The sequence below is a fragment of the Enoplosus armatus genome, chromosome 6, assembly GCF_043641665.1.
Source record: "Enoplosus armatus isolate fEnoArm2 chromosome 6, fEnoArm2.hap1, whole genome shotgun sequence".
Lineage (NCBI taxonomy): Eukaryota > Metazoa > Chordata > Actinopteri > Centrarchiformes > Enoplosidae > Enoplosus > Enoplosus armatus.
In genome coordinates, this window is record NC_092185.1 from 20,062,832 (window position 1) to 20,080,491 (window position 17,660).

The 17,660-nt window shown below is 42.9% G+C and overlaps 2 protein-coding genes across 8 annotated transcripts in view; both read left to right on the plus strand.

The window, feature by feature from the left end:
- The window catches only part of bicd1a (bicaudal D homolog 1a), a 32,734-nt gene extending 25,725 nt beyond the window's left edge, over nucleotides 1-7,009 (plus strand). For 3 of the 7 annotated variants that reach the window (XM_070906894.1, XM_070906895.1, XM_070906896.1), the window contains 4 exons: nucleotides 147-905; nucleotides 1,058-1,209; nucleotides 1,348-1,558; nucleotides 3,576-3,623. In XM_070906894.1, coding sequence (XP_070762995.1) covers nucleotides 147-905; nucleotides 1,058-1,209; nucleotides 1,348-1,558; nucleotides 3,576-3,623 — 1,170 coding nt within the window. Of the gene's footprint in view, nucleotides 1-143; nucleotides 906-1,057; nucleotides 1,210-1,347; nucleotides 1,937-3,565; nucleotides 3,652-6,888 lie in introns of those variants that run through there. The other 4 variants (XM_070906893.1, XM_070906891.1, XM_070906897.1 and 1 more) reach the window with 4 other exon arrangements.
- An 8,350-nt stretch (nucleotides 7,010-15,359) lies between these two features.
- fgd4a (FYVE, RhoGEF and PH domain containing 4a) overlaps nucleotides 15,360-17,660 on the plus strand; it is a 46,780-nt gene continuing 44,479 nt past the window's right edge. The window contains exons 1-2 of the mRNA XM_070906807.1: nucleotides 15,360-15,414; nucleotides 15,542-15,631. Of these exons, the coding sequence (XP_070762908.1) occupies nucleotides 15,360-15,414; nucleotides 15,542-15,631 (145 nt within the window). The remainder of the gene's footprint in view (nucleotides 15,415-15,541; nucleotides 15,632-17,660) is intronic.

Consider the following 17,660-nt stretch of genomic DNA (forward strand, 5'->3'; position numbering starts at 1 on the left):
CATGTTTTTACTTGTCAAGTCAATGTTACAATTGTAACATTGACTTTTGCAAGCAAATATCTTTTTTATTAGGCGACATCAACTTCTCTCAATTCTGTTTTGCACCCTGTCATGTTGCAAATGTCCAACTGATTTCTTCCAAGCAGGTAACTCACTTGGAGCGTAGTTGTCGTGAGAGCAGGGAGAGGGTGGTGAGCCTGGAGGCAGAGCTTCGAGCATCCGCGAGCACGGCCACAGAGAGCCAGGGCATGCTGAACGCAGCACAGGATGAGCTGGTAACCTTCAGCGAGGAACTGGCGCAGCTCTACCACCACGTCTGTCTGTGCAACAATGAGACACCCAACCGCGTCATGCTGGACTACTACCGCCAGAGCCGCGTCACACGCAGTGGCAGCCTGAAAGGCTCCGACGACCCTCGGGCTTTGCTCTCGCCTCGCCTGGCACGACGCCTCGCTGCAGCGTCTGCGGCCTGCTCCTCCGAGTCCCTACGCAGTCCCTTGGACTCCCCATCCAAAGACCCCCATCACAGTGAGACAGCAAACAACACAGTGGACTCTTCATCCTGCCATAGCAGCCCCACCCGCAACCCCACAGGTTCCCCGGCCATCGGCGTCTCTCCTTGCTCATCTCCAGTGCCCTCGGAGGCAGGTGGGGACCTGCGGAAGGAGCCCATGAACATCTACAACCTGAACGCCATCATCAGAGACCAGATCAAACACCTCCAGAGGGCTGTTGACCGCTCACTGCAGCTGTCCAGGCAGAGGGCCGCAGCCAGGGAGCTGGCGCCTATGCTTGACAAGGACAAGGAGTTGTGCATGGAGGAGATACTCAAACTGAAGTCCTTGCTCAGTACGAAGAGAGAGCAGATAGCCACACTCAGGCTGGTGCTGAAGGCCAATAAACAGGTGAAACAGGATTTTTCTTTACTTCATATACCATAAAAACTTGAATATCTATGCAAACGGAGAGAAATTATGCAATATCTCAGGTAAACCAATCAGACTTTATCTGAACTAGGCCTACATGTTGTAATTAAATTCAATTATCCACATTGCAGACAGCAGAGGTTGCGCTGGCAAATTTGAAGAGCAAGTATGAAAATGAAAAGGCGATGGTGACGGAGACCATGATGAAGCTGAGGAACGAGCTGAAGGCTCTGAAAGAAGATGCCGCCACCTTCTCGTCCCTCAGGGCCATGTTTGCCACAAGGTGAGAGGGGAAATATGAGGCCACTAAGCTGAGAAAGTTTCCTTAAAAAAGAAATAGAATTTGCTTTGTGTTACAGAAATCTCCTTCTAAATCTTTGTTTCTTCCCTTCCCCCTGTCCTTTTACCTCTCTCTCTGTAGATGTGATGAGTACGTGACCCAGCTGGATGAGATGCAGAGGCAGCTGGCGGCAGCAGAGGATGAGAAAAAGACGCTGAACTCCCTCCTCCGCATGGCCATCCAGCAGAAACTGGCCTTGACCCAACGCCTGGAGGATCTGGAGTTCGACCACGAGCAGATCCACCGTGGCCGCGGCGCTAAAGTGCCCAAGATAAAAAGCAGCCCGCCCAAAGTAAGTCGCAGAGGCGCCTTCACAGCTCCCTCCAGCCCCACCAGGCTCCTCAACCCCTCCATTTTCCCCACCCACACCCCAAACACCTCCCTGACCCTCAATAGTCCTCGCTCTGTAGAGCTAACCACCTGTCCGTCCATGTCTGCGTGGACCCCAGACACACTTTCTGAAACAATCCACACCTCAACTTCAACTCTGCCTAACATCAGTTACCCTAATTGGTCTCTGGGCACCCAGCCAATCATGATAGACCCTCAGTGGCTAACCTTAGAGTGCAGACGACTCATTCATTCAAGACAAGACAAAGGTCAACTATCCCCATCTCACAGCGGCAGTAGCCGTGCCACAGTGTCTCCTCACCTTCGGCGAAGGCGATGACTCACCATCATCTCCGCACCCAGCACCAATATCCACTATGTACACAGTTCCCAGAAGCCTCAGGATTAGGTGGGATACAGAGAGGAGGAAAAAACTGGTTTTACATGTCTATGGTTTGAACATGCAGCAACACTCAGGAAGAAGACAGCTCGCTCCATCCTCAAAACAGCTCTGAACCGTCTTTTTATTATTGTTAAGGTTGAGTGAAAGCTGGACTCCGTAGAAACATCCTTAAGAATTTTATAGCAGGCATCGTATATTGTATATGAGTCTCATAGAGTACTGGGACGTGTTTCAAAGTGAAAACCAAGCAAAAATGGCTGCAGCATTTGCTTCAGCTTACAGTGACTCAGAGCACCTCCCTGTGTCAGACTCCATGAATTACATGTCAGAATTGTTTTTGTTGTATTTTAAAAAAAAATGTAATTCATCTAATCTATTCCATTAAGCCTGTGATATTTCTTCAACTATTATATGTTATAAAATGACATTTCTTTATTTATAGATAAGTCAAAAAGCATTTGACAGGTTTAAAGTGTGTTACATGTGCTGTCCAGAGTAGTATGGAAACCAGTCAGACCTCCTCTCTGTGCCTCTACCTCCTATTTGATTGTCTACAATTCACTTCTCCTCTCACCCCACATGTACTAAACTAAATCCATTTCTTCCCGCACTGATGGCCAATGTCTTGACAAACCTCTCTCACAGTATTCCCAGTTTCTTCCACCAGACGGCAGTGTTCGAAAACATTTCCACTCTCTTTCCTGTCAAATGCTGTTTGACCTCTCTTTGTCTCTCTCCCTTATCCTACCTCAGATATCATCATTCATATATATATATATGTAAACACAATTTTAAGATAAAATGACGGGTGTGGACTTAAAATGGAGTTCATGGATATAATTGAGCCTTGAGGAGCAGGTATTCTGGAGTTGAGCTGCATTGGATTGTTCAGCATTAGCCCCACTGTGTCCGCCCTTCACCTTTTTGTGCTGTACAAATCAATATAATATTGGATTTGGAAGTGTGTGTGTGTAAATTGTGTCCATGTCTCTGTCTCTTAGGATGCTTTGTGTTTTCCACCTCCAGTGCTGATTGTCTAGCTGTGCAGAGACTGGTCCTGTCAGTGTGGTCAGATGAGACTGGTTTTACAGTATTAGTTACATTCTCACTATGCAACTGTAATTGGCATGCAGTGGAAGCAGTCAGGTTCTACTCAGCCTGGCTTCAAGTATTGTCTTCTGCTCCTTCTTCTCATATTTCTCCTCTTGCTCTTTCTTCTCTGAGGCTTTTCCCATTCATTGACATTGTGAAACACTGATTTCCACAGCAGGAGAATCACTTATCCAAGAGAAACAAAATCAAGTAAAACTGCAAGAGGATTATTATCCCCAACAATATGTAAAATAATAAGTTATATGTAAATGAATATGACTGTGCTATAACAACTGTATATAGCTCAGGATCAGACTGGTTCTTCAGTATAAAAATCAAAGCTATCGTAGCAGCAAACCAGTAGTAGTCTCTTTGTCTCTGACAAGGCCTTCCCCTGTCTTGTCCCCCGTGTTTTCTCTGTCCTATTGTCTAACCCTGAGTGTCACCACTCTGTATATCTGTCTAATTTATCAGTTTCTTGTAGATTGTCAGCAGCCTGCTGCCTCAGTACCGTCACTCTCCCCACAACTAAGGCGAGGGAGAGCCTCCCTAGCCCGCAGGTAACCAGCTGTAGAACCTGCTAGTAGTCGGCTCATTGACATCTATCTATCTATCTCTCTCTTTCTCTCTCTCTCTATCTATCTATCTATCTATCTATTTATCTGTCTATTTATTACATGCCACAAAATCCCAGTTGCAGCCCATCACATTCTATTTAATGCACATAGACTTTTATCTTTTATCTTAGATCTTTTAAAATAGCACACCTGCATCTGTACAAGATAGTGATGATCCTGCATGCACTCAGTTTCCACACTTTACATTAACTAGTTATGAGCAGGTTATGGCTGAGACCCTTGAATTGCATAAATAATTAACACTTCTGACTGGACGAGTGAGCGAAGGAATTGTTTTTCACTTTGCATGTACAGTTTTGCATGGCGGTTTTCTATATATGCTTTTACTGTATATATTTAAGGTCGATTCTACTTTTCATACTTGCAATTTAAGAAAAACATGATATTAACGTGAAAATGCAGTTTCACGTTTTTCAAGTTTTAGGTTAACTTTGGGTGTGCACTATAGTTTTCTCTCTTCTAGACGTTGGCTAACCCTAACCCATAACAGGAAAAGCACAGGTGTGATTAATAATGATGGTGTCACATAAAGCTATGTCAGTAAGTCAGTAGTTACAATTAGCATCTTTATTTACACCTGTGTTTGACAAGTCAAGACGTCCACTGTGAAGACGATCTATTACCTTTAAGCACTGCATTCAGTCTAACATGTTGCCAGTCGGAGTTTACCAACACTGGGCAACAAGTTGTCTGTCTTCATTTTTTGTCAATGAACTGAGACATTCATACAAGGCAACCAGGAAACTGCTGACAGATCTGAGGCCATGTTTAGTTGTGCTGGTTAGCCTTTCTCTCCAACCCTGTTTTGTTCTAACCAAATACCTGAAGTATGGTATGACCAGCCCTTCCCTTGTCTCTGGGGTGGTTTTAATGGAATTGTTGGACTTTTTTGGGAAATATGTTTATGTGCTTTTTTGACAAGCATTAGATGAGAAGATTGATACCTTGTCTGTACGCTAAATATAAAGCTGCTGCTAGCAGCTGGTTAGCTTAGCTTCACACAAAGATTGGAAACTGGGGGAAACAGCTAGCCTGACTCTGCCCTGTGTGGCTGTGGGGTTTTATGGGGGGGTTATATGCTGCAGGCGCAGTAACTGCCTGGGATCTCGGCTGGTTGCCTAGCAACCTCTGGATGATGACGAGACTACAGGAGGCAAACTTTTTTGTTACCTTTTGACGAAGCTGTGGCTAGCTGTATCCCCCTGTTTCCAGTCTTTGTGCTAAGCTAAGCTAACTGGCTGCTTGCAATAGCTTTATACAGTGCATCCGGAAAGTATCCACGGTGCTTCACTTTTTCCACATTTTGTTATGTTACACCCTTATTCCAAAATGGATTAAATTAATTTTTTTCCTCAAAATTCTACACACAACACCCCATAATGACAATGTGAAAATTGTTTTTTTGAAATTTTTCCAAATTTATTAAAAATAAAAAACTAAGAAATCACATGTACATAAGTATTCACAGCCTTTGCCATGAAGCTCAAAATTGAGCTCAGGTGCATCCTGTTTCCACTGATCATCCTTGAGATGTTTCTGCAGCTTAATTGGAGTCCACCTGTGGTAAATTCAGTTGATTGGACATGATTTGGAAAGGCACACACCTGTCTATATAAGGTCCCACAGTTGACAGTGCATGTCAGAGCACAAACCAAGCATGAAGTCAAAGGAATTGTCTGTAGACCTCCGAGACAGGATTGTCTCGAGGCACAAATCTGGGGAAGGTTACAGAAAAATTTCTGCTGCTTTGAAGGTCCCAATGAGCACAGTGGCCTCCATCATCCGTAAGTGGAAGAAGTTCGGAACCACCAGGACTCTTCCTAGAGCTGGCCGGCCATCTAAACTGAGTAATCGGGGGAGAAGGGCCTTAGTCAGGGAGGTGACCAAGAACCCGATGGTCACTCTGTCAGAGCTCCAGAGTTCCTCTGTGGAGAGAGGAGAACCTTCCAGAAGGACAACCATCTCTGCAGCAATCCACCAATCAGGCCTGTATGGTAGAGTGGCCAGACGGAAGCCACTCCTTAGTAAAAGGCACATAGCAGCCCGCCTGGAGTTTGCCAAAAGGCACCTGAAGGACTCTCAGACCATGAGAAACAAAATTCTCTGGTCTGATGAGACAAAGATTGAACTCTTTGGTGTGAATGCCAGGCGTCACGTTTGGAGGAAACCAGGCACCGCTCATCACCAGGCCAATACCATCCCTACAGTGAAGCATGGTGGTGGCAGCATCATGCTGTGGGGATGTTTTTCAGCGGCAGGAACTGGGAGACTAGTCAGGATAGAGGGAAAGATGAATGCAGCAAAGTACAGAGACATCCTGGATGAAAACCTGCTCCAGAGCGCTCTTGACCTCAGACTGGGGCGACGGTTTATCTTTCAGCAGGACAACGACCCTAAACACACAGCCAAGATATCAAAGGAGTGGCTTCAGGACAACTCTGTGAATGTCCTTGAGTGGCCCAGCCAGAGCCCAGACTTGAATCCGATTGAACATCTCTGGAGAGATCTGAAAATGGCTGTGCACCGACGCTTCCCATCCAACCTGATGGAGCTTGAGAGGTGCTGCAAAGAGGAATGGGTGAAACTGCCCAAAGATAGGTGTGCCAAGCTTGTGGCATCATATTCAAAAAGACTTGAGGCTGTAATTGCTGCCAAAGGTGCATCAACAAAGTATTGAGCAAAGGCTGTGAATACTTATGTACATGTGATTTCTCAGGTTTTTTATTTTTAATAAATTTGCAAAAATCTCAAAAAAACTTTTTTCACATTGTCATTATGGGGTGTTGTGTGTAGAATTTTGAGGAAAAAAATGAATTTAATCCATTTTGGTATAAGGCTGCAACATAACAAAATGTGGAAAAAGTGAAGCGCTGTGAATACTTTCCGGATGCACTGTATTTAGGGTACAGGCACGAGAGGGATATATCAATCTTCTCATTTCAACCACCGCCAAGAAAGCAAATAAGTGTATTTCCCAAAAAGTTTAACATTTCCATTTAGAAAACCATGCCAGTGTTTTTGCCCTCGTCACATTTTTGTTTGTTGATTTGGTGTAACCTTATTCTTCCAACAACTGTTCCTCTCTTCTCTTAGCCCTTAAATTATCGGTCTGTCTCACTCTTATTTATTCTCTTCTCCTGTCTTTCTGCATTCCTACAGTGCTAAAATTTTGGCAGACCTCCAGGAACACCACTCTCTCCTGTCCAGCAGCAATAGCCTTCTCTCTCCCTGCGACCCTCGTAACTGTCTGGCCCAGCAACCCCAACCCCCAGGCACCTAACCTCGCTGCTCCAGCCCAGGCCCTGGCCTCGGTCTGGTAGGAGTCATGCAGAGACAGAGACACTCTAGATTGGGGTGCTCCTCAGATTAACTCCCCTCAACCTAGCGGTCCAACCTGGTGCTTACTGAACTCTGTGACCCCCCCCCCCCCAAGCTACATGGTCCGGCCCTCCGCAGGCCACCTGGTTACCTGGGTCGCAGAAGAAAAGCAGGACGCTCTCTTCTACCCTGGAAGTGACATCCTGTCCTGGAATGGACTGAACTGAGTCACAAATCACAGGAATCTTTTTCCTTATTCGTCTTAGTATTTATTTATATTTTATTTACTCTATTGATTATTTATTTACATATTGATTTGTGACAAGTTTCTGAAATATTTATTACTGGAATGTTTTTTTTTCTGCGTTTGTTGGTCATTCTTCAAGATGGAAATCAAGACGCATTTCACTGCTGTGGTGAAGACAACCAAAAGCAGAACTTTGTCACTGCAAAAGATCTCTCTTTAAAACTTGCCTAACCATATTATACGGCATTTAAAATGTTAGGTTTTTGTCAGTATAATAATTGAAAAAAGATGTATGCCACTTTTTCATAGGAGTGTTAGAGTACATTGGGTTTGACATTGCAAACAGACTAATGAAGGTAAACATTTTATTACAAGAAAATTGTTTCTTTTGGTGGTGATTGGTGGATTTCAACTACCTTTCTAACGTCACTAGTCTTTCTTGGGATGCTTGTGTTTGTTTTTTTATACAAAGATTTTTTTGGGCAAATCATGTGCATAAAGACTATTTTATACCTCCTTTTGTTTTTATTTATTTTTACAGCAGACTCTAGTGACATGGTTGTGTCTGTTACGTAGCTCAGATCTCCTCAGAGACTGGGATAGGCAAGAGGCTGAGTGTTTGAGATCAGGACTAGGGCTGTTGGCCTGGGTTTTTGCCTTTTGAATTGCACAGAGTTTAAGTGACCATGGAGTGAACTGACCTCCATCTTTTTAACATTAGTTAAGACATTTAAATTCCCCAAAGGTGTGCCTCCTCTAGAGTTACCGTCTCCGTCTTGTCAACGTTGTATTCTCACCATAAAGTATTCTCTGTCTCCTCTGTGAGCGCTTTCACTGTCTTGGTCACAAGCCCAGAAAACTGTTATTATCACCCTTAGTTCCTCTTACAATGACGGTGGCAGAAATGTCAGTCAGATTGACATTGTCAGTACCCCAAGCTACACTTGTCTGTCATCGTGACGTCTCCATGTTTAGCTGTCTCCACATGCTTCCTCCAAACAGTATGCAGTACTGTCCAAGCACAATCATGCACTATGCATTATAGCAATACACTAGCACTGACCGTGGACAGATCTGAATGAGATTTCAACCATTTCTGTCACCATGAACTAACCAGCAGGCTGACAAGAAAGGCAAGACAGCAGGGGTGTCACAGCACTACTGTCAATTTCCTTTGACGCCATCAAGACATCGTTTCTTTTCGAAACACTGTTTTGATCACAGAGGAACGGGGCTGAGTCAGACTGAGATGGATGTAATGTGTGACGTTTGTTGCATAATTGAAGTCCCATCTCTCTGTCTCGAGTGTCTAATGTCTTGAGTGTTGATGTTCTCCTCACTGCACTGAATACATACTTCTGCCAGATGGATATGAAATGGATAAACTGAAACTACATAGCCAGTATAGTGTTGTAAAGACAGATAAAAAAGCATTTGTGTTACATCAGCGATGAATGAGTGGACTCTTTCCGTTCTCTGTTTGTACATTTGTTGGATTCGTCTTTGTTAACACTGTAGATTGTTACTTTTGCAACTACAGAGTGATGAAAATACGTGTGGTCCAAAAGTAGCTTCTGATCCCACGCAGGCTCATTGGTGACCTAACTCTCTTGGTTTGTTTGCACAATATAGCAAAGTGGATGGAGAGAGACTAATCCAATTAAAGAAGGAAAAAAAAAACCTGGTTTAAAAAGAACAATAGCTGTATGCTGTACTTCAGTGGGTTTTACAGTTTCTCCTCCATTTAAAACAGTGGTTAATTGGTTTCACAAGTAAATAAAAGACCTGTCCTTGGATTTGTATGTGACGTTGTGCTTGTGTCTGTTTCTCTAGCTCATCATTTTAATGAACTGTAGCCATGCATTCACATAGACAGCACACTATAGGTTAAAATGCAGAAAACAGAGAGATTAGACTTTGATCATCATCATTTTTCACCCTAAACAGAGTAGCTTACTTTTTTTTTTTTACAGCACAAGAGAGTCATTTCTACACAAACAATACAAAGGACTGTGATTTGAAATAAAGCAGTCTGTTGCAGACAGAGGACGAGGTAATTGGAGGAGCCATATGAGACAGAGGAGGAGACATCAGCAGAGACGGACTGCTCATCTGACAGCAAGAAGGTCATCAGTCTGTTCTGTTACTGAGTGTATTGTACACTTGGTTGACTCTTTAACATCCTTATCCTTTGTCTTATCTTGAATGCTGAAACTATTGATTATGAGTTATATTAATATAATCATGAGTTTGATTGATATTGGTATTTAAACTTCTTTTCATTAGAATATAAATATGAATTTTGACCAATCACAATAGCCTCATAAAATAGATAACTTCGTGACAGAATATCATGTAATATATAACATTTTGACTCACTGTCTCAGAAGATAGACTTTCTCACTTGTGACTTAATAAATCACAATTTTGATGCATTATCTCATGATTAATTTAGCATCTCACAATATTAAATTATCATGTCAGTATCTCATAAAGTCACACGACTACATCTATAACGAAGACTATAACTAACAACTAATAGTACAAAGATACAAGATTATCAAAATTGTGTGTGTGTGTGTGTGTGGCCAACAGTGTGGACATTGTATGGCTGTAATAATAGGGTGGCCTGCGCCACCAGTCCGCACTGAGGGGACAGAAGGGCGGGGCTTGAGAAATCACCCCCATCAAGGTGACAATGCTCAGAGAACAGTGTGTGTGTGTGTGTGTGTGTGGGTGTGTGTCGAATAAACCGCTGTGCACATGTGTGCAGCGGTTTATTTGACAGCTGTTTACTTGATGTTACTTATTGAGCTGCACAGGCGCACATGCGTCCTGCCGCCGCCGCCGCCGCCGCCGCGCAGGTGGACGACGCGGTACTGAGTTTGCTGCCAGGAGAGCGACCGCGTTTCTTAAACTTTGTCATAGTTTCCGGTCACTTTGAATGCGTTTCACTTCAGTAACTCAATGCTGGAGCGGTCGTTGCCTCACAAAACAATGGAGGGCTTTAGCAGAGTCGCTTTTCGCAGGAAACAACCAAGTCTGGACACGGTGGAGCCAGAAGACGCAGGTGAGCTTTTAAGGAATTTCACAACGAAAAACTATCCCAAAACGATTGCAAGGGATTCAAAGTGATCCTATTGTAAAATCCAGTGCTTCTACCAGTAAAATATAATTTCTCATTTTTTTGTAATTCCTACTATACCTCTGATCTGGGCTGAGTTTTCCCTCTTATTACATATTATTGTGTATTTTATTCCTTATTCCTTAAACTTGTGACCTCCTGTGCAGTCTCCTTAGAGCATGAGTCAAAATCTGAAGAAGAATTATGACAGGCTGTAAAGTCTTTAGCCGGCTAGCTGGTGACTCAGTGTTATGACTTGTTGGCTGTTGCAGGTCTTGTATTAGCCATCATATGTTTTTGTCAGTCTGGTTGAGAAAGCATGGAATGGCCAGACTGTAACACACCTACATTATAGCCCTTGTTTACAAACCTCTGCTGACTTGCTGGCTGCTCAGCAGGTATGAAGGTTTCAAAGGCAAGCCCCGGCCTGTTGAGTAACCATCTACATGCTGGAGGGCACATTTCTTTTCATTTGGGAGAACTCCCCTTTCATAGGAAGTCCCAGAACTTTGTCCGCTCGGGATGCAACTCTCAGAAACATGCAAAGATAGGGGTAGTGTGCAGTTCTGCATCTCAGTTTTAAATGCCTGATCAACAGCAAGTCTTGGGATCTGACGCCATGCAGGCTTCCAGATGGATCATTGCAGCTATAACTGAAAGTCTGCCCATGGCTTTAGCCAGATTAAGCAGTCTATATTTCCCAGAAAACTGGGATCCAAATACGTGTCAGCGCTCCCGCAGTGTGCACTGTCTGGGCATGAGCCACTGAGGAAGGAGGTGCTCGCATGGCTTCGTCTTATCTTGCATCTCTGCGGAGTGCTTGTGCAAACATGCAGCTGAGGACACTGTACTGTAGTTGCAGTGTGATGTGAACTTTGCTCTGTGGTTAATAGTGCCACTGTTAAGATCAGGCAAGGTGTCCTCAGCTCATGAGGCCCAATTTGTCTGTCAGCAGGTCTCAGGTAATGAGACACACGTCAGGAAGTGGGGAAAATACTAGAATGCTTAGAGATATGATCTGTCAGTGAGTCACTGTGTGACAGCAAAACTAGAGTCAAATTTCTATAGATTCTATTCATCATCATCCGCCCCCAGTATTGCACAATGTTACCAGTTTGGGTAATATACTGTTCAACATATTGAATGCCTTATGCTTTATACACATCTGCTTTAGCCAATAGATCATAAGAAAGTATGCAGTGCGCTGTTAGAAGGGCTGTTTTCTTCAGAAACCTCATTAGATTTGTGTTTTCCATCATAGATGCACAGCTTCTACCTTCCTCACAGCTCCAGAAACCATTTCGTCCTATCATCCCGTTGTTTCTGCTCCCAAGTCTAAATGGTAGTCCCACTGCCTCATTGCTGAGCCATTGTAAACATATCGGTATCTGTCAAGCTTTTTTAGTAGACATTTAACTGACCTTGACATGAACCGTGGTTGATTTCTCCTGCCGTCGTTAAATTCCTTCCATTTGACTTGGTTCAATACAACCCTTAATGATCCAGCAGTTTTACTGTGGCTGGCTGATCCCACATTTCTTGGACCACGGATATTATTTCAATAGAGAAACAGTATTGCACTCACAATTCTCTGTCATGCTCTGTTATTTGGACTCTATACGTCTGGGTCTGTTTTAGAAGACTTTAGGCCATCCTATTAATGCTTCACTATCATTTATGTCTATTTAGATCCATTCTTCCTGGACAAATGGTTAGGAAGATATTAAGTTGGTTGTCCTTTCAGCCCGGTCATCTTTGAATGTTTGCTGCAATACATTGTTTTCCTGTCAGCTCTTGCGTAACAGAGTTGGGTTGCGCAACTGTGCGATATGAACGTCGACACCATCCTCTCTTTGGATACCATCATACACTTCAAAGAGGTCTGCTTGTTTCTGTATCTCTCGCGTGTGAGGTCGAGTTTGCAGTACGAAGAAACAATCTGCTTTCTCTGAAAAAGATCGCACAGACATGGCCTCATAAACATCACCTCACAGTCTATCTATCTTATGATAGCTCACACCTGCAGTGAAATGTATGTAAGTGTTTATAGCACAAACAGCTTGGGGGCATGTATGTTTGAGCCAGTGCCACTGTGAGGACAGCTGTATACAATGAAGCGGTTTGTTTTCTGTCTGCTAACATCGACGCAGTGGGACTGCATGAATCAGACGCTGTGTGGCCTGCTAGCCTACTGCTTCTGGCATTGTTTTGCTGCACTGATGCCCATTCATCCTGAACTGAACCCCTCTCACTGTCCTCCACTGGCTTTAACTCACGACTGGCAACAGTGGTTCCCCTGTGCAGCCGAGTTCATGATTTCTTAAAAATGATTACTTTTTATATGCCATGCATCGCTGTACCACATCAATATAAACAACCCATAAATCATAGCTCCTGGGAATGGAGAGGCATTGCTTCATGTGTGATTGGTATTTTAATTCTAAAAGGTCAAATGGAAAGTATTTCTCCCCCCCCCCCCCACCCCCCCCTTGCTTTGTGGTTGTACCAGAGTGACAGTCTTGTAAATAACCAGTAGACAGAGCAGAAGGTTCATCTTCTCAGAATAGAAGTCACGCTGAGAGAATAAATAATTGGATTTTTTTGTCCAGGTTTCCACGTCCAGAGGAACAGAAACTTCAACAAAAAACTACAAAAAGTGTAGGTTATAATGAAAAAACATCAGCTAGTAACTCTAAATAAATCACTATTTCATTAAAGCAGCACTAATCAATATTTTTATATTACCTATTGAAATAAATGACGATGTATTGTGAAAGGTGTTGCTGGTCGTAGTGAACCCACAGATGTTTGTCACCCGACTCTGCAGTTGACCCTCAGCCCTAAGCAGCGTTTTAGCTTCTTTCAGCTCATTGTTTTGTTTTTTACAGCCCGCACCTTTTGGTTCACTCTCACCGCTCGATTCTAGACACAGCAAGCGGCCCTGCATTCGTCGGGTGACTAGAAACTAGTCTCCAAATAAATGATAATGTTGTTCCATGTCTGCTGGATGTATAAATAGTTCACTTATCAACTTTATGAGGTGCTTTTATCAAGTGCTTATCAACAATAAAAAATGAGACAAAAACTGAAACAACATGCTAGAGTTTGAAGCCCCTGCCTGCGTCTCAAACAGCTTGAACTTTTTAAGAATGTTGTCTTTGAAATTGCAGTTAAATATTTAATTGAATATTGCATTAAGGTTTATGTATTTTTATTCAGTCTTAAACTGTGAATTTTTGTACAAATGTGTTTTTAAAAGCTTTTCTGGTATTAATTTGTTTCCTGTTGTGAGCCGTGTTTTCCTGCAATATCCTGTTATCTCTTTGTTCCTTGCACATTGATCCAGAGACTATGAGGAGGAAGTCAAAACAGTCAACACCTCACAGTCTTTGTTAATACACAACTTTTTTATTACATTAAGGATGCAGAATGACTTCATTTCCTCATCTGAATTTACTTTATGTCTAGTAGAGACGTCTCACACTGGACATGACTGTGTGTGGAGGTGTGGAGGAGGTTATGGAGTTGCTCAGTTGATAATACAGTGGGTGTGAGCTGCACTCAGCAGGAAGTGGCTGATAAATGTGTGTGTGTTAGTGTAATATTCCTCAGCAGTTGCACTCATAAACAGCAGCACTTAGGATCAAGTCTGAGGTACTCCAGTTTGCAAATGTTCCAGTAGGTGGAGGTAAATGCTCAGAAATGTTTCACCCACTGGGTGCAGCTGCAGTGTGTGAGTCATGTACTCCTTTACAACAAAGCAGCCATCCACATATACTAAACCCTGGCATGATACTGTTCTGTTGTTCCCAAATCAATTAGAAAACAATCAACAGTTATCAGCTTTGTGAAATTGTCTCTATTAAACAAACGGTTCCTTTCCTTTTTTCCGTATTTCTGCTCTTTTAATTATTTCATTTTCACTCATATATGATATTCTGAAATACACTGAAAATCGGCAAACCAATATCAGTCTAACTGTAACACACAGACACACTAATCCTGTGATTCTGGAAGGCAGGGGTTTCCTCAGATGCCGACAGGAAAAACAATGAGGTGGAGAGAGGAAAGTAACAATGAGCTACTTTTAGACTGTTTGTATAGGAATGTGTAAAGTTTCTAACATGTGAGTAAGAACAAAGTCTGTTGATACTTCCTTTGTTGGTAACCATGTGTTTGTGTGCGTGCACCTTTATGTGCCATCAAGGCCAGATTGTTCTCTACTGGAATCTATTTTTTTTTTCTTTTTTTACCTCCAAACCTTATCAGCTGGGTTTATTACACTCTGCTTATTAGTCTGAATCCCAACATGCCAAGTCAACAGGAGCCTAAATATCTGCTGTGTTTCAGCCAGGACACACTATTTTTCTATCCATGCCCGAGCCAGGGCTTCCTGACTGCAGTGTGTGTTGTTTCCTCCTCCTGATGGGCATTGTTAGCCTGTGAGGTTCTTCCCAGAGAGCTACTGTCCTCCCTGTTACCTTACAAGCTCAGTCTGAGCTTGGCAAAGGAGCATTCAGACCTGCCGCACTGAGGGACCAAGAGGGACTTTGAGGAAGTAACTTTACAGAGAGGAAGATGTGAGCCAACCTTTTTTTTTTCTCACCTTTGCGAAATTAAGGACATCCCATTTGCTAGAGGGCAGAGAGATGTGAAGGTGGTTGGATGACTCGTCTTCTTCTGCAGTGCTGTCTGTCTACTCTTAAGCAGTACAGTAGGTCTCAGCATAGCGTCCTATCAGGGGGTCTCCTGTGCCTCTTTGTTTAGTGGCGGAGGTAGAGGAAGGAAGGGGAGAAAGTACTAAATAGAAGTGTATTTTAGGCCAATGTTTCCACATAGGAAGTGGAACTTTAGAGCTAGTTGTTAGTACTTTTCCTTGACCTCATCTTTTCATACGTCCTACTGTTTCTATTGCGTTCTGTCCACCATCTCGGACACCACATGGACCGCCTGGCCGCTGGTTACTGGAGGTCCCGTCTCAGACATGTTGCCTCGGGTAGGTGATCCTTACAGGCTGGACAACACAGTGAGGATGACCACTGTTATTAGTTGAATATACAGTATTTGTTAGGAGAACTTGGGTTGGTATTTCCCTTTTTTTTTTTTCTTTTTCAAAATAAAAGACACTGGACTGTCAATGAAGCGTCGGCGCAAGTACTGGTTTTGGAGCCGGAAAGGTAAAAACGCGAAGATGTGTCTGCTCTGCTGTTATGGTAAGATTTGACATATATACACACATATATATATATATATATGTGTATATATATATATATTTGGCTTTACACTGAAGGACAAGTTTATGTTAAATGATGAACATTATTCTTTTTTTTTTTTCTGCCCATCATTTCAACATCATCTGTGACTCATCTCCCATTACCATTGCCTTGACTTGTTTCATCCCTGCTGCTCTGTTGGCCTTGTTTGACTGGCATTTAGCTATAATCGCTATTTTCTACAAGCGAGTAGGATCCATTTTCTAATGTTATCATCTGGCTGCTCTCCCACATAGACCATTTATTTTCCACTCTGCTAATGTGTTGCTGTTCCCTCTGACTATGGGGTCCCTGGAAGTGCTACGGCTGCACAAAACAGGAGCAAATCATCTGAAAGGGTTCCTCCCTTCTACAGCATCTACAGCATACGTCTGTAATGCTTATTTTAATCCGGTTTTGTTAGCAGTCAGTGTTTTACCAACTTGATTGTTTGGTAGATGCATTTGTGTCAGTATTACTTGTCAAATACAGGGGAAATACTTGGAGTGAGCGCTTTGATTCACTGAGGCGCGGCATTGCTGGTCTCCATGTGGACCAGCCTGCCACTGAGGAACGGCTCAGCAGAGTGTGAGGGAGCTTTTAAATCCACCATGCTAGAAAAAAAAGACTTTGTTCTCAGAGGCCTGGGAACCGTTTCCCTCTCTTAAGACCCTCTTCCAACCACTCTGGCCTTTTGGCAACGTCCCTGATGGCCTATTACCCAACTGCGTTTGTGTTGTGTGTGTTTAAATGCAGCATAGTAGGGCAATGAAAGTGTGTGCGTAACATTGCAACCCCCTCAACTGTGCACCTTTCCTAGGGTGGTGTGCATTGTTGGCAAGTCAGCGGAGGAGAGAAAACACTGTGAGGCATTCTGCTTTCATTCTGATTTGCAGGAAGGAAAAGGCTGGGAACACCAGCAGGCAAGGCTCCCTTCACCACGCTCATTGTTTCAACGTGGGAGAGGGTGTCACCAGACAACACGACTTGTCAGAGTCAGCGCGTATACACTCATATGTTTGGATTAGGTTTTTGTTTATTTTTTATATAAGCCTTCAGTTTGGTGTTGTGTTTGGTGGTAATGATTGAACTTTCATTTTGTGGTGAAATGCTCCTTTAAGATGGATTATGGTAGGTACTGGGGGGGGTGGGGGGCTGGGGGGCCTCTGTTCTCACAATTAGAGCTATACCGATAATCAGTCAATATTAGGTTATCTCAGATATATTGGTATGTTGTCATCATTATATAGTTTGTCCACCAGAGAGCACTGACGAGCTCATTTTTCAACTGCAACTAGTCACAAGAGGATGATACCTAATGCTTTTGATGACTCCTGCTGACTTTTTGTCTATCAATGCTTTCTTGTAAAAACTTATGCTTGACCTCCATTACAAGGTATTTTAAAAAGATAAAATAATGGCCAGATATTTGTTGTGGATATCCATGCTCCCTACTGAATAAATATGTTTTTAATGTCGTTAAACACCCCTGATCAAAATGATCACTTATAGAAGAAATATGAAAATGTATGGGAATATTGAGAGGAGCAAAGACTTCTCCAAGCAGTAAACATTGAAGGTCTTTTAGCTGACTTCCCCAACTATAGCACGTCAGGTAAGAGGTGTCCCTGTGAAGCAGTATCTCATGGCGTCTAATGTTTAAACCCAAGACAATTTCAGAACTTGTTAAGATAAATACTTTTGTTGCAAATCTTATTTTTGTACGTCCAGAGTACAATTAGTGGGGCGACCTCATAGTCTCAAGCACTGAAAGTATAGTTTTGTTCCTTTTTCTGCTCCCAAGAAGATAAACCCTTTACATTTCCTCTTTGCACCGTATTCAGGCCAAAATATACATAATACATAATATATCTCATAATTTAAAATGCAGAAATGTGTTTAGGACATTCATGCACCCAATGGGCTACATCCTTGTCCACTCTCAGGACATTTTTATTTTTAGCCCCATGTCTATTAAGACAACACAAGT